Source organism: Saccopteryx bilineata, chromosome X (assembly GCF_036850765.1).
Source record: "Saccopteryx bilineata isolate mSacBil1 chromosome X, mSacBil1_pri_phased_curated, whole genome shotgun sequence".
Taxonomy (NCBI): domain Eukaryota; kingdom Metazoa; phylum Chordata; class Mammalia; order Chiroptera; family Emballonuridae; genus Saccopteryx; species Saccopteryx bilineata.
This window is the reverse complement of record NC_089502.1, coordinates 34066022-34085722: the sequence shown is the minus strand read 5'-3', so window position 1 is coordinate 34085722 and position 19701 is coordinate 34066022. Positions and strand designations below refer to the sequence as shown.

Here is a 19701-nt window from a genome sequence, read left to right as displayed (position 1 = left end):
TACAATGGAGACCTTGGGTTGGGAGGACCCAAAATGCCACAAAAATAAACAAACAAGAGAAAAAAAATAAAAACAAAAGCAAAAAAGAGAAATAAAGCCAAAAAAAAGCCTTGAGTCCCAAATTAACTAATTTGTTCGTGATTGAGGATTATATGGGAGGAAAGTAAAATGAGAAAAGAAAAAACGAATAGAAAGGAAAAAATAAGAAAAAGAGAAAAATGAAGGAAGAAATAAAATAGGAGGAGAAAAAAACAAAATAAAGCAAGACAAAAAAATAACAAAAAAAAAACAAAAGAGGAGAGAGTGAGAGTTAAGTGTTTTGGAGTATAACCTTAAAGGAGGGTGAGGATGAAGAAGAAAAATAAAATGCAACACTCATGGGTAGTGTAGTTCAAGAAAGGGGAAGCATAAGATGGGCAGAGAATAGAAGGACCGAGGTGGAGGAAATAAAGGCAAAAAGATAGAAGAAACAAACAACAACAACAACAAAAAAAAAAATTAGTGGATCAAGTTGTAAAGTCTGTGGGTTTTTCTTGATTTTGAGAGGTTAACTTCTTCCTTTTTCTTTTCTCTCCCTCTTCCTAGTCGGTGACTCTGTACCCCAGGCTCTGCCCCTGTGTCACTCTTAGGTAGGGATTTGCAGTTGATGGGATTCTATAGCAATGTCATATAATTGGCTTTAGTCTTGCTGGAAGTAAAGGCTTGTTGGCGTTTGCAGGGTCCAACGATAAGAGAGTTTGCTTTCCTAGATTCTCTCTCCTAGTGCCCCCTTTCTGAATTAGCAGCCTGGTGATCCAGCTATAAGGCTGCAACTGCTTCTGCCTGGGGAGTAAGAGGCTCAAAGAGCTGGGAAATCCCCACTCTATCCCCACTCAGTGCAAGGCTTTGGGAAAGGCTCTGAGAGTCAGGGCCTCCAGTGTAATCAGGCGGGGGTGGGAGTCAATTGTTGTCAAGGTGACTGTTCAGCGCCTATCATTTAGTTGGACCTCTCAACCCAGGCTTTCCACACTTTGTAGCCTGTTTTTGCAGGGAAGAAGAGGCACTAGTCTCTGCTTACGACTAGTGTAGTATAGTCCTTATTATCTGCCAAGTCCTTCTTGTTAGCGTTTATCCCTGAATATGGAGGCTCTATCAATCAGAAGTTGCCCCCGCCCCTTTAGCGAGAGGCACTAAAAAATATCACGCCTCTTGTCTTGGATCGCTGAACTGAGAGAGATCTTATCAATTAGAACCGAGGGTGCGCCGATTTTATGGGTTAAGCTAATTTCAGTGATTGGGTCGCAGCTGTGCTTCCGAAGTTATTTTAGGCTGCCTGCGTGCGCCCCTCCCCCAACGCTTGATTGTTAGCTTGAATGGCTGGGTGAGGTGCCCCGCCCACGGAGAGAATCTCCCAAGCCTCTCCCGCTCGCCCCGCCGCTGGCGGCTGGACCGCACCAGGCACAGGATAATGGAGCCCCCTGGGTGTGCGGGCCAGCAGGGCGCCCTGGGCGCGTGGAATGCCCAAGGCACGCGCGCGAATGGGGCGCTCCGGGCACCGGTGTCCGGCGACCCCCACTCGCAGTGTGCGGGCCGCTGGGAACGTCAGCGGTGCTCAACCGGATGGGCGCGCGCAGTGGCTCGTGGCGGCCGCTCGCGGTGGCGGTTCGTGGCGGCCGCTGGCGGTGGCTCGCGGTTCCCAAGTATATGGGCTGACTCACCGCAGGCGCACTCCCTCGCGGCTTGAATGAGCGTCGCTGCTGCGGTAGCTTCCTCCACACCCTCGTCTCTCAGATTCAAGTGATAACAGTCCTTTTGCTTTCAGTTTGTGTGGAACTCCGGAATGCTCCGAGGATAAATTTTTCTGTTTCTAGTTGATAAATTTGTTGTGATTTAGCAGAGAGCTGTCGGACGCGCTTCTCACGGCGCCATTTCCGTGACGTCACTCCTCTCATATAATTCTTACAACAACTTTGAGTTTCGGATTGTTACCCAAATTTTACAGGGAAGATGGCTGGGACTCAGAAAGTTTCTGAGCTTGCCCAAGATTAATGATGGAACTGAACTTGAAATCCAGATCTAATTCCAAAGCCCTATATTATTTTCGTTACATATATGGTTCAAACATGCAGAAAGAAGCAAACATACAGGGTGTGGTAAGTAGGTTTACAGTTATTTGTATGGAAAATAATACAATTATTAAATAATAATATAAGAATAAACTGGGTTTTACAACTGTAAACCTACTTTTGCCACGTCCTCCGTTTAAGCTGTTAATTAGCATATTTTAAAAATGGAACATTTTTCTTTTCATTAAGTGGGTATTAGACTGTTAGCAAAATTTCCTCAGGCAAGAACACCTTTTAGGATGTGGAGATTGGAAATTTCTAGAACTGTTTCAGCTTTATGCAATAGACCTCTCATTAGAAATTTTTAGTAATATAACAACCTACATGGATATACTTACTCAGGTCACTCAGCCTTTCCTTTTAGTGACCAAATAAAAATACCAAGTTAACTTCCCGAGGAGTTCTGGAAAAGACAGTAGCAATAAGGCTGAGATTTGTTTTAACTATGCTTTTAATACCCATGTCTGGAATTTGTTTTCTGTGGATCATGTGTGGCTGAAACTTGTACCAGGTTTTAATTTTCTCGTTAAGTATTATTTTCAGTGAAAGGAGAAGTAGACTCCTAAAAAATGGAAAGGTCAAAAAGCAAGTATGTAAATTGGCTGTCTTGCAGGAAAACTTGAACTTGGCGCTGAACTCCGCTTCTGCTATTGGGTGTCACGTTGTGAACATCGGTGCAGAGGATTTGCGGGCCGGGAAACCTCATCTGGTTTTGGGACTGCTCTGGCAGATCATTAAGATTGGTCTGTTCGCTGACATTGAATTGAGCAGGAATGAAGGTAATGGGACACAGTCGTTATTTTGAAAATTGTTTATTGTTTTATTTTTTTTTCTAGTCATGCAGAATGTCATACTTTCACTTAATTGAGGTGATTAGATGATAACTAGAATTAACATAAGGTAATGCTATACTGTTATTCAGGAAAACAGCCTAATTATAACTTTCTTCTTTAGTAGTAATTAACATTTGTCTGACACTTGAGAATTCATTTTGCAGTAAAGACACAAAAACACAGAGAGTTTAAGGAATTTTCCCAAAGTCCTCAAACTTGATATCTAATCTTTTCTGCTTTGCGCACACAAACCCCACCCCTTCACCACCTAGAGCACTACCACTGTGCGCCATCTCCTATTATTTATAATTCCTTTTATATTTTATTATAAATTTAGACCTCTTAAAAATATTCTAATCTGCCTTCGATGGTCTCATATTTCCTAAACCAGCAGAAACATCCTTCTTCTAGCATAGGTTTTTAGAACACATCATGAATTTGTAGAATGTATAAGCATATGCAATACAATTGTCATGGGAACCTAAGAAGTACTACATTATCCTTCCCTATAAAGTTTAAAAATAGTAAGCACCACTGCAAATACTCATATTTTATTCCAGATATCACCATTCCTATCCTCAGTTACTTTTTGGAAAAGAATATATATTTGGGGTTCTCAGTATTTCAAGGTCTCATAACATCTGTCAGGAGTCTTGTTTTATACAATTTTATCCATTCCAAGATTCTGCATTTCAAGAATTTATTACAATTAAACTTTCAATCCTCTCATAGTTACCTATATTTGAACAAATACAGTTTTTCTAAGTGCCGGCCTTCTTCACAGTGGTGTTGGTCTTGTTAAAGGAGTTGAAGTCCATTAGAAAGAGAAAAAAAAAGACAACAAAATAAAATTACACTAGCTCATGTCATAAGTCAAATGATTTATCTGTGACAGGGTCTTAGGTGTATAGGTATCAGTCTGTTTGATCCTTTCTAGCTTTTGACTTGGCAGAGTAGGGAGCAGAAAGAAGGTTCTATACAAATGATCATGCCATCTCTCTCGTTGCTTAAATCTCTCAGTGCCAAAATGAAATGTCATGAAGCTGAATCTGTGAAAGATAAAATTTGCCTGATATAAGTATTACTTAGATCTCTTCAGAAATCAGGCACTTCCAATCTCGTTTAATATAAATCAACATAACTCAATTATATTTTATGCATAAAGATTGCACAACTTCTTCACAAAACAATGCTTAAATTTAGACAGTTCTCTATGCCAGCAATTTTCAACTGATGTGCCACAGAATTTTTAAAACATGCAATACCTGACTATTTAATCAGGGGCAGTGACCTCTTTTCCCTTAAATAGTCAAATAACAAAATGACAACAGCCAACACAACAATAGCCATACTATGTGAATGAATCAATATTATCCCTATTCTTTTTGTCACATCAACAAAACTATATTTTTGGTGTGCCACAGAACTTTAGCGATTAGTTTCTATGTCCCATAAGTTGAAAAGGCTGAAAATCACTGTTCCATGGAAGCATTCAAGCTCTACATATTTTTTGTAAAAATATTTACCAAAAAACACTCCTCTGTTTCTTCCACATTCAATTAAATAAAAGCTGTGAAGCAGCCTTTACATGTTAGATACTATAGAAAATATAAAGTTGAATTATATTCCATTATAAACAGGTTTAACCCTTCAGGAATTAATTAATTATACTTCATTGTAAATACCATAATTTTTCTATGTTCCTTTAAATGTTAAGTAAAAGTCTCCACTGTTTTAAACATCGGCCCCTAAATCTGTGATTTTAATATTATTAAACAAGGACAATTTATATACATATGTGAAATAATGTGAAAATGCTCACCTTAAAAGCTATAATTTATTTGGTATTTGGAATGTGAAGAATAAAAAAGGTGGGAAAGCCCTGGCCAGATCGCTCAGATGGTTAGAGCGTCCTCCTAAAGCACAGAGGTTGCCGGTTCGATCCCTGGTCAGGGCACATACGGGAACAGATCAATCAATGTTCCTGTCTCTCTCTCCTTCCTCTCTTGCTGAAATCAATAAATAAATAAATTAATTAAGGAAAAGGTGGGGAAATTGTAATATTGTATATTGTGTATTCTCATAAGACAATGTCTATATCTGTATCATCTTATAATTACCTACCTATACATTTGTCTTTTATTAGACTATGAGTACCTGAATAACAAGAAATAGGTCATGCTGGGTTTTGTGCCTCTATTATTTATTTATTTAATCTTTTTTTTTCTTTTAAATCATTTTTTTATTTTTAAATTACAGTTGGCATACAATATGATAATAGTTTCAGGCATACACTCCATTGATTTAGAGTGTATTTATATACATATGTGAAATAATGTGAAAATTATTTAAGTATATGTCAAGTTACATATTTGAGTATAGTGTCACATATTTAAGTATAGTGTCAAGTTATACACCTGTATTATTTGACAGTGTCAAAAGACTGAATATATTTGCAGTGACCATTTTCATATCATGCACTGGTCATAGATCTGTTTGTTTTCTTACAGCCTTGGCTGCTTTACTTCGAGATGGTGAGACTTTGGAGGAGCTTATGAAATTGTCTCCAGAAGAGCTTCTGCTTAGATGGGCAAACTTTCATTTGGAAAACTCGGGGTGGCAAAAAATCAATAACTTTAGTGCCGACATCAAGGTAAATGCAACTGTGCAAAGAGCCATACCACTGTGGGAAATGTAATGACTAAAGAGATTTCATCCAAGCTTAACAGAAGGAAAATCTTACCAGTTTATCACCAAGACTTGTTGCTTCTTGGCCCCAGTGGTAGATTTCAGTAGAGAAGTGGAGCCAAGTGAGGTGCGTGAGCACCAAGTCTAGCTTGCATTTTGTGGAAAAGGGTTAAGAGTATTACAGTCCTAGCATTTTATATTCTGCTTACTATTAAACATGGAATATTAAGGAATGGGCCATGACTACTCTATTCCTAACTGTCTTTCCCAGGCCTTGGTGTACCTTTTAGTAAAGACCGAGAAGAGAGAGAGGGCCTCAAGATTCCCCTTCCGTTTTTCCCCCTCTCCTGTCATGTGCTCCTCCCTTTAGACACTGAGGTCTTGAGGGTACTGATGAGCCCTTATATATGTCTGTGTCTCCTACCTCAGCCCCAGCCCCAGTGCCCCCCTACTACATTCATCTTTGACACAACATTTAGCACATAAAAAAACCATAAACATTCCTTATATTAAATAGAATTCTGGAGTTCACTGCTCACCATGAGCAGCAGGGAAAACCAGCAAGGGAAGGAGACATTGGTAGCATTCATCTACCACATGGTGCCCTTGGCTTTTCAAGGAGAGAGGGCCAAAATTGTCATAGCAAATATCATGGAGTTCTCATTAACTGACTGCACTCTCTACCAAATCCAGATGTTGGGACAGGGAACAAACTCAGGGATCTTTACCAGATGTCACTGACCAACAGGCCTATGAAAACAATAGGCTGTGATCATATCAATTTGTTCAGTGGAATATTTGCACTACTGATTTCATCAGTGAAAATTATGGCTAGCCCCAAAATATCAGACTGGTTGCCCTCACCCCTTCTTTGAACTTGCACACCATGTTTGGCCCAGCATATTTTGTTTTATGCATTAGCTGTTTTCCTGAAAACCATTCATAAGTGCATTGCATATTCTGGGATGTATCTTAAATGTACAAAAGCAAGTCTTATTTTTAAATGAAGCCTGCCGTGAACGTTTTTAAACGGCAACAAATTGTTCAGTAATGTGAAAAGAAATTTCTAAAATATTCATATTCAAGTTCAAATTTTTACCTGCAGAATGGAATGTAGTAAGTACAGACTCTACTGGGTCTGTTCTTTACCTGTTTTTCTCAAATATATAGGATTAGGTTTTGTATTCTTTCTGCACTTTTAGTAAGTAGTTGTAAACCACAGCACTGTCACAACTGTCATGCACTATTAGAACGAGGAGAATCCTGTGCCCACTAATGGTAGGATCTGGGTTTGCATTTCATGAATTACTTGAAAATGGCCTTCATGCACCTGATTTTACCCATACTTAGAATAATTTAGAGTACTGGGCATCAAAACCACTTGGGTAGCTTATTTAAGATGCAGCTTTCTGGGTAGCTCCCAAAGAATCATCATAGTTTGTAGGTATGGGCTTGGATCCCATACTCAGCATTTAAACAACATCCCAAGGGATCAGGATGCACAAAATCTGCAGAGTTTACTGAGAAACATTCCTTCGTAGCCTGTCTGGACCGTCAAGGCCCAGTAATAGCAAACTATCGTGGCTGAGAAGGCAGTCTTCCGATGTAGCAAGATTAAGTCATTGCGACAGCAATTCCTGTCCTCTGGTATTCCAGAGAGGGAGAATTTTACTTGATATGTATGTTGAAGACTCCTATTAAGTGTTTACACTAGTATAATGATTTTCAAGCTGTGTTCTGTGGAATGTCCACACAGCCTAAAGTCACCCAGCCCGTCTCCATTATGAGCAGTGCCACTTAGTATTAGGAAGGGGGATTTCAAGTAAAAGTTCAAGTGCAAGAATTGAAGAGCTCAAAACAGACTTGGTTTTGGTTACGTATATTCAGATTATAAAGGGTTAAATGTTCTTTCTCCCGCTGAACTTATTTTTAAAATGTTTCCATTTAAATTTACAATTAAGGATATCTTTAACACAGCTAATCTCTTCTCCATAGGATATGGTGTGTATTGTACTTTGTAACGATATAACCTGTTTATTTTCTCTTTCCCTATGCTTCCTGGATTTCTACTTTCCCTCTGATTTTTCTTGCTTGTTTTATCTACCAAGCTTATTGACTTCAGTAATTCAGTGAAGGTACAAAACTAGTTATGTACTTACTAGCATTCTTTATTGACGACTTCAATAAATTTTAAAATTATGACAAGATCCAGTTCATCCACTTTCAAGGCAGACATAAGACCAGACAGATGAACTTTTCTGGGGAAAAGATCTGTTAAACTAGAAGACAGAGAGTTGTGCCATATATTCTCATAAAATTCAGTACAAATATCCTCCCAAACACGGGACAGTAGGATACATTCATTCTTTGTAAATGTGATCTCACTGACATTTTCAATTCATTTGTAGGATTCCAAAGCCTATTTCCATATTCTCAATCAAATTGCACCAAAAGGACAAAAAGAAGGTGAACCACGGATAGATATTAACATGTCAGGTTTCAATGTAAGTAGAGATGTTTCTTTTTCATTTTACCATCGTACAAAATTATTGTCAATTTTTTTATAAATACAAGAATGTTTATAATTATATGTAGTGGTATTGACAGTTTTAAGTATTATTTTTAAATTATTTTTAAATTGCTGTACTTGTCATTCAGAGGCAGAAAGACTAGCTTTGATTTATTTCAAGACTTTATTAGTGAGATACATAATTATGATGGTATTGGTTTATAATGGATGGCATAAAATATTCAAAGCAAATATTAGAGAATAAGTACTGACCTTTCCTGAATATTTGGATCACAACCACAGTGATAGATTTAATAACTTCATATTTGTGTGTGTGTATGTGTGTGTGTGTGTATGTGTGTGTGTGTGTGTGTGTGTATATATATATATATATATTACTCCTGTGTTGAGAATATGTTTCCAAACTCCTGATCCATGAAATACATTTTGGGGAATTACAGTCATGAGCCATGTTCTTGGTTACATTGTTAATTTATTCAATGATTCAATGATCTGGAACAACTTTCTTCCCAAAACCGGATCTCACTTTGTTCATCCACAAAGTAGGGAGTTGGGCTAGACTGTTTAGTGTCAAGTTTCTAGGCTCCTGTCATACTTTATACCTATTAGATATGGAATGCATTCTTCTAATCTTAAAAATCCACATTTCTAGCCTATTATGCAATAGGATTGAGTAGATTATACTGGCTAAACCATTTATACTGCCTTTACAAGAAAAGAATTTGTGACTAACTTGATCGCTTATATTTCTGTCTATATGTTAAATATGAAACTCTTAGGCTCAGGCCATTCTTGGTACAGATGAGACACCATCCTGTGCACTAAGGAAGAAGGGTGCCTGGGTAAATGGCAGCACTATACTACTAATGGTTTTTGATTCTGAAAAAGTTCTTCAGTCAGTCCTCCCTGATTGATCTTTCTCTGTCTCCACCCTCTGGAATCCTTCTAGGACTCCCCATTGATTCTAGAGTTCAGTCTGAAATGTCCTGCTTAGAATTTAAAGGCCCCTCCTTCTCTCCCAGCCAGTGTTACTTCCCCCTAGTCTGTACCCACCAAACACTCATTCTAGATATCTCGGAGCCTTTGTTCACACTTTCCGCTTGCTTTTTCAGTGTCTTTCATCTTTTAGCCCTACACCTTCTTTAGGACTTAATTTTAAAATCTGAATGAACAGTTTTAACTTTTTCTTGGGTTTAGCATGGGAGATGTAATCCATGTTGAGTCTAATGTACCTGTCTTTAAATATGTGATCTGGTGCCATCTAGGGTATCTTCAAAGGTACTGCAAATGGAGAACAGCCAACTTTTTTTTTTTTTCATTCAAAACAATTTTGTAATAAGTACCGTATGTTGTCTACGAAAAAGAAGAATCATATCGTAAGGAAACATTTCTATATTTTTGGTATGTCCTCTTAAAATGTCTTCTTTTACTTCAACAGGAAACAGATGATTTGAAGAGAGCCGAGAGTATGCTTCAACAAGCAGACAAATTAGGTTGCAGACAGTTTGTTACCCCTGCTGATGTTGTCAGTGGAAACCCCAAACTGAATTTAGCTTTTGTGGCTAACCTGTTTAATAAGTATCCAGCACTAACTAAACCAGAGAACCAGGATATTGACTGGACTCTATTAGAAGGTAACTAAAAGTTTTTCAAATTCTAATTAGTGGAGCTGCAGAGCAGAAATATTCAAGCCACGATGACTTCATAATCTTGACTTACTAAATTTCCTTATCTACTTTTCCTTAGTAAACATGTGCTAGAAGTAGACTCAAGGACTAAGTAAAAAATGACAGCTAACAGAAACGGATGATACAAGGGAACTTTTAAAGCAGGGGTCCCCAACGTTTTACACAGTGGGCCAGTTCACTGTCCCTCAGACTGTTGGAGGGCTGGACTATAAAAAAAACTGAACAAATCCCTATGTACACTGCACATATCTTATTTTAAAGTAAAAAAACAAAATGGGAACAAATACAATATTTAAAATAACAAGTAAATTTAAATCAACAAACTGACCAATGTTTCAATAGGAACTATGGGGCCTGCTTTTGGCTAATGAGATGGTCAATGTCCGGTTCCATATTTGTCACTGCTAGCCGAAACAAGTGATATGACGGCTTCCATAGCCTTTACGCGTGCATCCCATGTCACTGGAAGTAGTACTACTGTACGTGAGCCATGCTGCGCTTTGCGGATGCATCCTGTGCTCCTCTCAACTGACCACCAATGAAAGAGGTGCCCCTTCCAGAAGTGCGGCGGGGGGCCGGATAAATGGCCTCAGGGAGCCACAGTTTGGGGACCCCTGTTTTAAAGTAAAGTAATCTAAGACCACTCAGTTTAAGTCCCCTTAGTAAACCAGTATCTTATTTTAATATTTTAGAGTTAGATCACTTTTTAACCCTCCAGAAAAGTGCACATCTGCATAAAATTTGACCTATAACTTGACAATATTTATGTTTCGTTCTTCCACAGTCAGACTAACTAGAACTAGCTCCCTGTTCTTTTCACACCCACTTACTAAAAAAAGAATAATAATGTATGGTAATTATTTAAGTTTGGGGAAGGCAGTTTACCTTTTCCAGGCTATTTATGTATGAAATGTAGTATTTAAAAATTAACAAGTATAAATAGTAGTTGTTGAAAATCCATTGGCGTTACTATGTAATTTGTAAATTTTATGCTTTTGAAGTTTCAAGTAATTTGTTGCTTTAATATATGCATATAAAGGAAGCATTCATGTGTAATTCAGTGAACACTATACAATATACAGATGATTTTTATAGAATTGTATAACTGAAACCTATATAATTTTATTAATCAATGTCATCCCAATAAATTCAATAAAATTTTTAAATAAAAAAATAAAAATGGGTAGAGTGGAGACTTACATTAATATGAATATAGGTTTGTATGACCAGAACAAATTTTTTAAAACATGTACAGACTACACTTGATAATATCAGTTACTTTGAAGTACAGGGACTTAGGGAGATATTAAGGAAGAATTAGAGGGGGGTAAAAGATTATCAAAAGTTCCTAAATGTTTAAATTGCTTAACTGGTTATAAGAAGGTTATAGTCTTTGATTTTAAAGTAAACTAACAAATTTTAAAAATAAGCATGTGTCCAGAGAAAATGTATTTAGAGAGAATGCTTGGAGACTCATATTGGAGAAAACCTCTAGATCTGTAGAGAAGAAATAATCTTATATATTGCTTGACATTATGTGCATATATTCAAAGTGTTTAATGAATATATAAAATTTGTGAATATTCTTAATAGGAGAAACTCGTGAAGAAAGAACCTTCCGTAACTGGATGAACTCGCTTGGTGTTAACCCCCATGTAAACCATCTCTACGCGTAAGCCTTCCTACTGTATTGTAAATAGTAACAATCACGAATGGGTCTACACAAATAATTATAGCTCTAAACATTTTCTAAATGTTAGTTTGTAGTGATTATTTATATTGGAAAATGTTGAGTCATGACTTCTGTTAATCATTTTCCACATACACAAATGCACAAATTATTTCTTTATACTGCCATCAACTCTAAGTGACAGAATGCATAAATGTCTTTCTGGTGAGAGATACTCTAATTTGAGACAAAGATCAGTGAATACCTTAGGCCAGGAGTCGGGAAACTTTTCGGCTGAGAGAGCCATGAACGCCACATATTTTAAACTGTAATTCCGTGAGAGCCATACAATGAGCCGTGTACGTTATGCATTATCCAATAAAAATTTGGTGTTGTCCTGGAAGACAGCTGTGATTGTCTCCAGCCACCCGCAACCATGAACGTGAGCGGTAGGAAATGAATGGATTGTAATACGTGAGAATGTTTTATATTTTTATCGTTATTATCTTTTTTAAAGATTTGTCTGTGAGCCAGATGCAGCCATCAAAAGAGCCACATCTGGCTCATGAGCCATAGGTTCCCGACCCCTGCCTTAGGCAGACCATCCATAATACTTGGGGGCCTTTGTGCTCTCTGTTCTCTCAGCCTGGAATGTTCTTTTCCACATCTAATGCCTCATTCCCTTACTATATTCAAACCACTGACTCAGGTCAACACTGATTCAGGTGTTGACCCCCACCTGCCACTTTCTAACCCCTAACTCTAGCTCTTCTTTTCCCATAATACTTAGATCCATACCCCCAAAGTATATCCATTTGCCCATGTACTTGTCTTTTGTCTGTCTCGCTCTCTGACTCTAATGTAAAACCAGGGATTTTTATCCTATGTGCCAGCTTCTAGAACAGTGTCTTGCAAAACACTAAGCTCTTTCAGTAAATAGTTTTAAGTGAATCGGATGGTCTTAGCTCTATGTTCATCATAGATTGATAGAATATATGTCTTGGACATTATCTGTGGTTTTATATATCTTGTTTGACAGTGTTTGTTATTGTTTTTAAGAAAACAAAACCCAAGCTGTCTGAAAGCACTAATTAAATTATTTTTAAATCATTAGTGACCTGCAAGATGCCTTGGTAATCTTACAGTTGTATGAACGAATTAAAGTTCCTGTTGACTGGAGTAAGGTTAATAAACCCCCATACCCGAAACTGGGAGCCAACATGAAAAAGGTAGATAATGAAGTTGCCACATATCTTTATTAGAGATTATTTTTCTTCTAAATTTGTTTCTTTTGTTTGGAAATCTCTTAACTCTGAGTTTCTTGCAGACAGGAACTGTGTCTTATTTATTTTTGTTTGCTAAGCACCAGACATTGTACATGTATACAGATTAAACAAATGCAAATCTTAAACTATTTACTTCTGTGTGTTTGCAGCTGGAAAACTGCAACTACGCTGTTGAATTAGGGAAGCATCCTGCCAAATTCTCCCTGGTTGGCATTGGAGGGCAGGACCTGAATGATGGAAACCAAACCCTGACTTTAGCTTTAGTCTGGCAGCTGATGAGAAGGTATGACACCCAGTTTTAGCAGTTTAATTTTCACTCTAATACAGGTCTGTGATCTAGTCCTATTTTTTTAAGATTTTTATTTATTGATTTTTACAGAGGAAGGGCGGGGGAGCAAGAAGTATCAATTCACAGTTGCTCCACTTAGTCCATTAATTGCTTCTTGTATGTGCCTTGACTCAGTGAGCCCAGGGTTTCTAACTGGCGCCTCAGCATTCCACCTCGATGCTCTAGCCACTGCACCACCACAGGCCAGGCATCTAGTCCTATTATTTTTAAGCAAACATGTCAATGATTATACCTTTGAAATTTTTGTATTTAGACCCTGAAATGAGCTTAAGTAATGAATAGATATGGGGTGTTCTGTGGGACATGATGCCTCCTTGAAAGTGGAAGAACAGAACTGGGAATATTTCCTTGTCTCATGGGAAGCCTGACCCATAGACCTGAGCCTCATCTAGTGTCAGTGAATAAAAAAATAGTCAGCAAAAATTATGAACATCGCATGTATCCATTTGAAAAAGATCTCTTAACTATAATGCTGAAAAGCATTTATTATGATTGGGTACCAGCCAAAGCATAGCTTATTTTAAGACATTACCACTGGACTAGTACAAACTGGGCCTGCTGTCAACTGTTAGGCTTGCTCATTAAAGCACTGAGAACGTTGAGCCCCACCACCACCACCACCACCACCACCACTACTCACTACTGCAGAGGGTGAATCAGGAGCAAGCCCCTTCTACTTGAATTGTTTTTCCATATAGGGTGACTCTCTTTCCATGAAATCTTTAAAAGTGTTTCAAACTTAAAGAATAAAAAAAATGGAAAATAAAACATCTTCCTAATGTTTAGATTTTTTTCTCATAAAGTAGATTGGGACCTTTTCTTCTGCTTCTTCTTTTAGATATACCCTCAATGTGCTGGAAGATCTTGGAGACGGTCAGAAAGCTAATGACGACATCATTGTAAGCTGGGTGAACAGAACATTGAGTGAAGCCGGAAAATCAACTTCCATTCAGAGTTTTAAGGTGATGATGGGTGACTTGTAAACATTACGTTTGCTGGAAAGTATCTGTAATTTTGGAACGACAACCTTTGGTTTCTTTGTGAGTGAGAATGATCATTGGACTCATGACAAGATTCTCTTTTAATTCTCTGGGCTTTTGTTTTGGCAACTTTATATAAGTACCAGGGGTCCTCGGGTTATAACACAGTTCCAATCCTACAACTGTGATGTACCCCAAATTTTGGTGTGAGTCAAAACACACCTTTGCCTAAGTCACTTACGTATCCTAACACAGTTGTAAAATCCTAATCTACAACATAAAAACACAACTAAGCCACAGAAAAAGGAAAAGAACATAAATATACTACACTGTACACTGTACAGCGTATTCTTCTGCTGCCCACAACCAAACTAGTTTGCCCATGTAGTCCATAAGTACAATGCTAATGGCATAAGCATAAACACTCACGTCTCAACTTTTTTAGTTTTTATGAGAGTGAGCACTGCAAACTTGAAACGTTGTAGTAGAGACTGTGGTAACCCGAGAACCCCCTGTAATCATACTTTTTTTGTTTTGTTCTGTTTTGTTTTTGTTCCTTTGAAGTGAAAGGAGGGGAGATAGAGAGATAGACTCCCACATGTGCCCCAACCAGGATCTATCCGGCAACCCCGGTCTGGAGCCAACACTCAGACTAACCGAGTTATCCTCAGCACCCAGGGCTGATGCTCGGACCATCCGAGCCACTGGCTGTAGTAGGGGAAGAGAGAGAAAAGGGGGAGAGAGGGGAAGAGATGGGGACGACAAGCAGATGATCGCTTCTCATGTGTGCCCTGACCAGGGATCAAACCCGGAATGTCTGTACCACATGTTTTACATATTGAAATTTGTACATATTGAAATTCTTAGATTTTTTTTCCCCTCCTTTTACACTAGGACAAGACGATCAGCTCTAGTTTGGCAGTTGTGGATTTAATTGACGCCATCCAGCCAGGCTGCATAAATTATGACCTTGTTAAGAGTGGCAATCTAACAGAAGATGACAAGCACAATAATGCCAAGTAAGGGATACTGCATGATATCCTGGCGAGAGCCGGGTAGATCTTTATTCTCATTCAGATTTTGCCAGTCAAGAACTCTGTCACCTGGGGGAAACCTCTTTGAGCCTGAGAGTCCTCCTCAGTAAAATGGGAACAATAATAATGACCTTCGAGATTTTGAAATGCATGAAATATATGAGTCTAGAATTGTACCTGACTTAGAAGTTGCTAATCAGTTGTTGCTTTAGTGGATTACATAAATAATGTAGTGTACATATATGTTGTTGTTGTTTAATGCAACTCAGCTACAAACTTACAATAAGGGGAAAATGAGCTAAGGATAATCAGGCCTTACATAAGAGTATTCTTCTGCTTCACTTTTTAAAAACACAGTGTCCTCTGATGTCTCTTTTACTGTACATCGATCACTCTGACTACATATGTTGAGCTTATTAACTTGCTCCATAAATGGGCAGGATGCTTAACCCTCAGCTGAAAATGTGCTTTGGAAGCTTCCTACTCATCTCTTCCCTTCTTCACCAGAGACCTTGACTGTGCCCTGGTTTCATGGGCAATCCCTGTGGAAGCTTCACTAACATACACTGTAAATGTGCCAGAGTAGGGTGTCATAGGCTAGCTAAGAAGCATTACTGTGATAAAGATTCCTCTTCTAAAACAGTGGTCCCCAACGCCTGGGCCACGGACCAATAACGGTCCGTGGGTCATTTGGTACTGGTCCGCAGAGAAAGAATAAATAACTTACATTATTTCCATTTTATTTATATTTAAGTCTGAACAATGTTTTGTTTTTTAAAAATGACCAGATTCCCTGTTACATCCGTCTAAGACTCACTCTTGATGCTTGTCTCGGTCACGTGATACATTTATCTGTCCTACCCTAAAGGCCGGTCCATGAAAATATTTTCTGACATTAATCCGGTCCGTGGCCCAAAAAAGGTTGGGGACCACTGTTCTAAAACACCTAGAAATGCCTCATGTATTAAGGTGTATTCTTGCAAATTTCCCTAGCTGGATATATCTTTTTTTTTTTCTTTCCTTTCTTTGTTTACTTTTTTTGTTCATTCCTCTGGCCATCTGATCATGTACCATGTATACTTCCTCCATTCCCTTGAATATTTGAAAGTATTCACAGAATCTACTAAAGCAACCTGAATTTTGCACCTGGCATAATTTTCTACCCCATATCTCTAAGATTACATGAGAGTTTTATATCTTATTATATGCTCAATGAGAATATCAGTATTGATTGTACAGCCAATCTGGGTGGTTTTATTTATATATATATATATTTTCATATCAAATCAGTGCTTCAATATAATTTTCATTTTATATTGGAAAAAAAGGAGTGAATAAATATTATCAGTCCCAAATAGTAGAGCTTAAAAGCCTGATGTCACTTCAGAGTAACTTCAAAAAGAAAACAATGGAAAGTGAAACTGTTCCAATTTGAACTTTCAGTATATAAGCTTTACATCCCAACCAAATGATTACATAAGAGAAATAGATGTCTCATATTTTGTGCTTGATTGACAAGACTTTCATCTTAATTTTTGTTTTCTTAAAAAATAGGTATGCAGTGTCAATGGCTAGAAGAATTGGAGCCAGGGTGTACGCTCTACCTGAAGACCTTGTGGAAGTAAAGCCCAAGATGGTCATGACCGTGTTTGCATGCTTGATGGGGAGAGGGATGAAGAGAGTGTAAAATAACCAATTCCAATACAAACAGCCTTGCTCCCAGGTGCATGATTAGCAGGTCAGCTATTTCCAGGTGAAGTGTTCATGGCTTAAGGAACTGTGGATCATTTAAAGGACTTTTAGTTTTGATTAACAAGACTAGCTTTTCCTGAGAGCCCTCGGGAAAGAGTTTTCATAAAGACAACTCTTCTTTCCCGTAGTCATAGTTGGATTTGTCTGGCACACCCGAGATGTGCTCATAGCCAAATCATTACTCTCCTTCTAGATGCTGCCCTTGACATCTCCCATCACTCTGTTATTTCTGTCTATGTATCTTTTTCCCTCTTAGAATGCCCACCTCTTGGGACTTACTTAGATGGTTGGATATGAATTATTATTAGACCATAATTTTGCTTTCCATCCAGTATGCTAGTTCTTAATTAAGAACTGTGGTCAGAGGGCATTTAGTTATGAATATCCTTTGCTTATCATTATATACTGAAAATTTGTGGAAGTAACTGGCTGTGCAGAACGTAACAGAAGCTTTTCATATTCTTTTATTCTTAAAATCAGTATCTTTTTACAGTATTCTTTCTACATGATCCTTTTTTGTACATTCAAGAATATTTTGATTACATTGAATAAGACTGCTGATTTTGCTACTTTTTTAAAAGGGTGTTCAAGTAAGTAGAAAACATACATTATAGGTAAAGGAAAACAAATGTGCATCTTCCCCCTCATACCCAAACTGTAAACAGTTGACATATTTTGTCTTAAAACACTTGGTTCAGTATCTGCTTGTTTGTCTTAAAACCTGTATCATCAAACTCTTTAGATTTAAAATACTGTTGAATATGACACTTTTGAGGAGAGAGTGTGCCCAGAACTTAGGTAGGATACAGTAGGCCAAGTATGCTAAGTGTACAATAGAATTTCTAATTCTACACCTAAGACAAGGAAATATCACTAAAAAATAAAAATATGTATGTAGGACTTATGTACGCTAGCTTTGTCAAGCTGTTTGCTATAGTTTTCAAGATTATAATCTTACTCTAACTCTGAAAAGTGATGTAATCTGATAGCAATGTATTAGTTCAAATAAAGGCATTTACATAATAATTTGTCTCGTAATGCTTCTGTTCCTTAGTAAAATGCCAATAGTATTTGCTTGTTCTTTTTCTCAAATATTTTGACTCTTTTTGCAGTGTACTGTGTAAAATAATGATTATTAAATTTAAGCTTTTGAAGCTGAATTACAGGAACTGAATTAAGGATAATACAAATGAAGAAAGATGGTTTTCTTCAGCTTACAAAATATTTGTTATTCTCTTTCTCCCTTTTTCTTTATTTCCCATCTCACTCAATCTTTTTTTTTTGAGGGGGGAGAGAGAGAGAGGAAAAAAAAGCATCAACTCATTGTTCGACTTCGGTGTGCACTCATTGATTGGTTCTCATATGTGCTTTGACCAGGGCTCAAACTGGTGTCCTTGGGGTTGAGCCAGTGACCCTGGGATCATAACAGCAACCTCGATGCTTCAGGACGACATACCATCCACTTGCACCACCAGCCAGGGCTCACTCAGTCTTTTCAATGTTCAATGATATTCAGAAGACCAAAACAATGGGGATCGGAACAACCCAGAAAAAAAGATGGTTTATAGCAGGTTTTCTCATCTTCATTATTATTGAATTTTGAGCTGGATAACTTTTTTGTTGTAGGGAGAATGGGCTATTCTCTGCATTGCAGGAGGGTTAGCTGTATTCCTGACCCCTACCCACTAGACGTCAGTAGCACACTCCAGAGTGTAAATCAAGTATATCATCAGACATGACCAAATGCCCCATGGAGGGCAGAAGCATCTTAGTTGACAACCAGTGGTTTAAAGTACCATTTTAAGGCTTTGTGTGAATGAGTAATATGAAATACAGTCCTCTGAGGAACTGCATGGTGATGTTATAAAATATTTTGTATTTATAGTCTAAGTAAAAAAGACTTTTTAAGTATGATACAAACCCCAAAGAGATAAAAATAAAAGAATGGTAAATATGGCAACTCTGCTTTTACAAAAACATATAAATAAATACAATAAATAAAATGTAGATGACCAAGACAAAAAGTTTAGTCCCATTGCCTTAACCTATTTGGGTTTCTATAACAAGATATCATAGACTTGGTAGCTTATAAACAAAATTTACTTCTCACTGTTGTGCAGTGTAAGGTCAAGGTGTTGGCAGATTTCAATGGTGTTGGCAGCTTCAATGTCTAGTGAGGGTCTAGTTCTGATTCATAAATGACTGTATTCTAGCTGAGTAACCGAACATGGCATAATGGTCATGGGAACTCTGGGGTCTCCTCATTCATGAGGGATCCACCCTCATGACCTAATCACCTCCTAAAGGCCCCACCTGCAGATACCGTCATGTGGGAGATTAGATTTCAACATGGGAATTTTGTGGGAGGTAGAAATATTTGGTCTATAACAGTGTTTTTCAACTGATGATGCAATGATTATAGACTCTATAATCTTCATACAACATCAGGGTGGTTAACTTTTTTGCAGACCAGCACAAAATTTCTGGCAGACCAGCTATTACAAACCAAAGGTTTATAATAACCATATAATGCATTAATTGTCTTAATATAAAAACAGTTTATGAATAAATAAAAAGACAAGTCTTCTGCAAACATACACATAGCAGGGTAAAAACTGATGAGGTAAGGATAATCACATTTTATGACCTATCTTCTACCTTGTATCGTCTATGCTTATCCATATCTGTCTCAAAATACAAAGGTTCTCTATAACTAACCATGGCCCTAATTCCTTTTTTAAATTTTTAATTAAATATAGCGGGGTGACATTGATTGATAAAATGATA

The 19701-nt window shown here is 37.7% G+C and overlaps 1 protein-coding gene across 4 annotated transcripts in view; it reads left to right on the top strand.

The window, feature by feature from the left end:
• PLS3 (plastin 3) overlaps positions 1-17691 on the top strand; it is a 97024-nt gene extending 79333 nt beyond the window's left edge. For all 4 annotated transcript variants that reach the window (XM_066249478.1, XM_066249476.1, XM_066249479.1 and 1 more), the window contains 10 exons: positions 2719-2884; positions 5449-5591; positions 8035-8130; positions 9595-9790; positions 11438-11516; positions 12628-12742; positions 12949-13082; positions 13987-14110; positions 15023-15147; positions 16717-17691. In XM_066249478.1, the coding sequence (XP_066105575.1) occupies positions 2719-2884; positions 5449-5591; positions 8035-8130; positions 9595-9790; positions 11438-11516; positions 12628-12742; positions 12949-13082; positions 13987-14110; positions 15023-15147; positions 16717-16849 (1311 nt within the window). In that variant the 3' untranslated portion in view covers positions 16850-17691. The remainder of the gene's footprint in view (positions 1-2718; positions 2885-5448; positions 5592-8034; positions 8131-9594; positions 9791-11437; positions 11517-12627; positions 12743-12948; positions 13083-13986; positions 14111-15022; positions 15148-16716) is intronic.
• The last annotated feature ends 2010 nt before the right edge of the window (positions 17692-19701 follow it).